The sequence below is a fragment of the Nestor notabilis genome, unplaced genomic scaffold (genome assembly GCF_000696875.1).
Source record: "Nestor notabilis isolate BGI_N333 unplaced genomic scaffold, ASM69687v1 scaffold26963, whole genome shotgun sequence".
NCBI classification, from domain to species: domain Eukaryota; kingdom Metazoa; phylum Chordata; class Aves; order Psittaciformes; family Psittacidae; genus Nestor; species Nestor notabilis.
Genome location: NW_009923832.1, coordinates 20,616 through 24,955, shown reverse-complemented (window position 1 = coordinate 24,955; position 4,340 = coordinate 20,616). Strand labels below are relative to the sequence as shown.

The 4,340-nt window shown below is 55.8% G+C and overlaps 1 protein-coding gene across 1 annotated transcript in view; it reads right to left on the bottom strand.

Moving 5' to 3' along the window:
• Positions 1-48: 48 nt before the first annotated feature.
• The window catches only part of NPLOC4 (nuclear protein localization 4 homolog (S. cerevisiae)), a gene marked incomplete at both ends in the record, with an annotated part of 22,764 nt that continues 18,472 nt past the window's right edge, over positions 49-4,340 (bottom strand). Inside the window, 4 exons of the mRNA XM_010012348.1 lie at positions 49-183; positions 1,081-1,197; positions 1,843-1,938; positions 3,462-3,533. Of these exons, the coding sequence (XP_010010650.1) occupies positions 49-183; positions 1,081-1,197; positions 1,843-1,938; positions 3,462-3,533 (420 nt within the window). The remainder of the gene's footprint in view (positions 184-1,080; positions 1,198-1,842; positions 1,939-3,461; positions 3,534-4,340) is intronic.

Genomic DNA, 4,340 nt, shown 5'->3' with positions numbered 1-4,340 from the left:
GCAGCCTCCGAGGTGGCTTGAGAGGACCAAGGCCAAGGGACACAGGACCTCCCCTTCCCAGAGGGACCCCCCTTTCTTACTGCAGAGCTGCTCGATGGTGGCCCACTGCTCTGATTTCTTCCAGGTCTGTGCCAGCTCCTCATTCTTGGTCCTCACAGCTTCCAGCAACAAGCTGATGCTGTCCTGGAAACCATAAGAGGGAAATCAAGCACCGGCCTCTCCTGCAGTGCCCAGGCTGGGGCTGTGAGCAGGGAAGTGCCTCCTGCCCTCCTCCACCAGCCACAGCAAGACACAACTGTGAGTATGAGCTGTTCTAAACTGGCCTTTGGTTGCCCTCGTGAGGTTCACAGGCAGGGAGCAAGCTGCAATTACCCCAACACTCACAAACACCCCTCAAACCCAAACACTTCCTTTTCCTCTCCTTAGAGGAGGTTACCACCGAACCAAGCTGCACTGCCCTGTGCAGGAGAGCATGTGGGTGCTGCGGGCTGAGCCTGGCACCCAGGGGTGCAGACCCACTGTGCTGGAGCGCCCCAACCCCACGCACAGCCCCAGCCCGATCTCCAGCCGCCCAGGGTCAGCCCTGCTGCCCCACACGTGTCCTCGAAGCCTCTGGCAAGGACGTGGCCCTTTGCTCTGGCGTCCAGCGGTGCAGATGTGGAGCAGGGCCCTGGGCCAAGCCCCCGGTGCCCGGCCAAGGGAGTCGTTGGCCTCACGGATCCGAGGGCTCTGATCCCATTATCGTTCCGACAGGAATTTCTGATTGTGAGATACTTGGACAAACACTCCCAGCTCCCAGAGCCGCAGCCAAGTTGGCTCTGGCCGGTCTGTGACCATGTTAACAACCACCCCCGCTCGCTGCTCTGAGCTCGTCTTGATCTTTGGCTTTAAACCTCCTACCAACAGCTCAGCCTGGAAGAGGAGGTGCTGGGCCGGAGGCACCCCCTGCCCTGCACAGATGGGACGCTCACGCCGTGCACAGATGGGTCGCTCACCTCCACGTGTCAGCCCTAAGTGACACCCCGGAGGAGCTCAGGGCCCCGGTGATGCCGACCCGACCCGTTCCTCCCCGTTACGTACCCGCAGAGGCATGACCTCGTTCGTGACCAGGAAGAGGAGCAGATGGAAATCAGAAATGATGTCTAGGAAGATGGAGGAAGTATTCTGGGACAGATACGTGGCCAAGCTGTGGAAGTCCTGGAGAGAGGGGAACAGTAATAAAGAGAAGTCACTTCTCCCCACGTGGTGTCTTTATTTTCCTGTGCGGATTCACTCTGACGCTCCCGTCCAGCCCCTCCTCTTTCTCTGCTCTTGAACCCCGGGTGTCCTCGGAAACGAGGACCAAAGCCAACCTCTCCCAAAGCCACAACGGGCAGCGACTGCTTTGTCGTGATGACTCCTGGAGGAAGCGTTCGACACCTTTGGCACGGCCTCCTTAAAAACGAGCTGTTGCTGCTTTAAACAACTCGAGGTTTGTGTGCGCTGGCAACACCCAGAGAGCCTCGTGCTGTCCAGCAGCTGCCTCTGCTCAGCCCTATGGGCCTCTTGCAGGAAAAGGTCTTACAGAATCCCAGCCTGGTTTGGGTTGGAAGAGACCTTAAAGCTCCTCCAGCTCCAACCCCTGCCACGGGCAGGGACACCTTCCACTAGAGCAGGTTGCTCCAAGCCCCTGTGTCCAACCTGGCCTTGAACACTGCCAGGGACGGGGCAGCCACAGCTTCTCTGGGCACCCTGTGCCAGCGCCTCAGCACCCTCACAGGGAAGAGCTTCTGCCCCAGAGCTCATCTCAGTCTCCCTTCTGGCAGGTTAAGGCTGTTCCCCTTATCCTGAAGTGCTCCTTACCTGAGTTTCTCCCAGCACATCACGGTTCTCGATGGGGAATGGATTTTGAGAAATAGAAAACGTGTAGACTGGATCCTTGGGAAAAGTTGTAGTAATCTGTAAACCCAAGACAGGACGATCAGAGCGCTGGCAGGAGGAGAGGCAAGTGGGCTACGGGAAGCTCCTGGTAGCCAAGAGCAGCCAGGCTACATGTTAGAGCTCAGCCAGGAAGACAGCAAGGGAATTGCAGCTGGGATCTTCCAATGGCTTTTAATACTTCAAGTGATATTCCAATCAGCAGAGCCCTCAGCTCCTGGCAGTTGTCCCTCATGGAGCTGGAGGGAGATGTACTGATGTCACCTTAACACCAAGGGAGGACAGGGCACAGTCCCCATGTCTGGCCCTGGGGTAGCTGCGGGTGCCAAGAAAACACCTTTGCACCTCACAGAACAGTCACCCTGTGCTCTGGGTGCACTCACTGTGTGCCAGAGGGGTGGGAACGGGACAACAACATCGCACCCGCGTTACTGAGCTCACAAACCAGAGTTTAGACCAGCCTCTGATGTTTAAGCCAGTCCAAATCCTGAGGGCTTTGAGGTTCAGTGGCAGTTAGTGACCTCTGGGCTCTGCCATTGAGGCCCTTTGTAAGCAGAGCTGCAGCAATACCTGCCAGGGCAGCACTGGCTGCAGTAAAGCCTTTTTTCCCTTTAAAGAGACAAACCACAACGTTTCTGAAGTGCAACTTTCCAGACAGCTCCTCCATGCATGTTCCATCCATCTCTTTTCATCTTAATTGCACCCCAGGCACCTGGAAACAGATGCTCTTACTACTGGAGTAATAAATTTGCTGCAGTGCTGCCGAGGGGCACAAAGAGCCCCTTGTTCTGGACACACCATCTCTCTGTGTCACACCTCCCAGCGCCAGCCCCGGTGACAAGTGACACAAGTGACCTGGGATGAAGGACGAGCCACCAGCTTCCCGCAGGACACCGCCTGTGCCAGGGGCAGCTGCACCCCACCAGTTGCTCCAGGTGGATTTACTCATCACTGGCACCACCTCCAGCTCCAGCAATATCATCTGTCATCCCAATTGTCTGCTTCCCTTCCACAGCCTCCCTGCGAGCCAAAGGGCAGAGCCGTGCCCCAGGGCCTGGCAGCGCTCGCTCAGGGGCAGGCAGAGCCCGACTCCAGCCAAGTGCTGCAGCGGGAATTCCCTCCTCCAGGAACAGGCATTTCTGCACAGCCAACCTGCTCTGCTGAGTCACTGGAAGGGGATGGATTGCAGGAGACAGGCGACTGGAGCTTCCTCATTAGCTCCCCGTGAGGTAGTGCCCAGCACACGTATCCATGGGGCTGGCTGCTTCCCCCCCATATGGCTACGTGCCAGCTGGGATCACACACCAGGCGGTGTTTTCCCAGGAAGCAAGCGTGTTCCCTGGCACTACATGGATCTCAAGGAGTTCTGCAACTACCCCAGAGCACATCTCAGTGCTAGAAATGCCTGGCAGCAGAGGGGAAAGGAGAAAGGAGGAATATCTGTCCTATGAATCACCTCCAATGTGAATTTAGAAGTGGGTTAAAAGCTTCCCTCCGCCCTGACCATCTCCTGCTGCAAGCAAACAAGTGCAAGGAATACTTACATCTATGATTAAGTACTCCACCGGGAGCGGGCGAGCCAGCTGTGTGATCTCATTGCCAAACTTGTCTATGTCCTGAAAAATAAGAGTCTTATTATTCCTCAGCATGGAAGTGAAGCCAACGGGATCCTGCCCTGGAGACACCCACACAGGAGCCCGGGATCCTCGGCTTGGGCAGATCTAAGGGTGCAGAGAAGAACCTGCTCCTACGTGGCTGGTGCTGCCCAACTCCCGGCGGCTGGAGAGCTCTGTATCTCCATAGGGAGGACATGAGCGTGGTCACGACCCAGCTTGCTCTGTTTGCCTCCGTTGTCACCAGCAGGGAGGTGCCTGGCACCAGTGTAAATGCCGTTTTAAGACGCAGGGTGCCTCAGAAGGGAGGGACAGCACCACAGCTGCTTTCTCAGCCAAGGCAAACCTGACTTTCTGCAGAACTGGTTGCGAGTCTCTCCCTTGGGAGGTGGAAATCCCGGCTCTTTCTCACACACAGCCTGAAGAACCAGCACATCACAAGGCACAAACTTGTTTTGCTTTGCCAGGCACACTGAAGGTAAAGTTTAATTATGGAGAGAAACGGCCAGCATATGTTCATTAATCATGGGATGACAATTAGACGTGATTGATGTCAAACACGCCGAGTTCAAACACGGCTCCAGAAATAAATTCATGAGAACTGACACTTTTCATTAAAGATGCTCTACGAGGGGGTTGTATTCTCTACCTAAATCATCACTTAACATGTTATAAATCATTCACTGAGCCCCATATAAATCACACGCCCATAATTCCCAATCAAGGGCCTTACACTGAAGTTTGCATTCACAGAGCTCTCGGAAGCCCCCGTGGCTGGAGGCAGCCCCGGAGCCGTCACCCCGACACCTC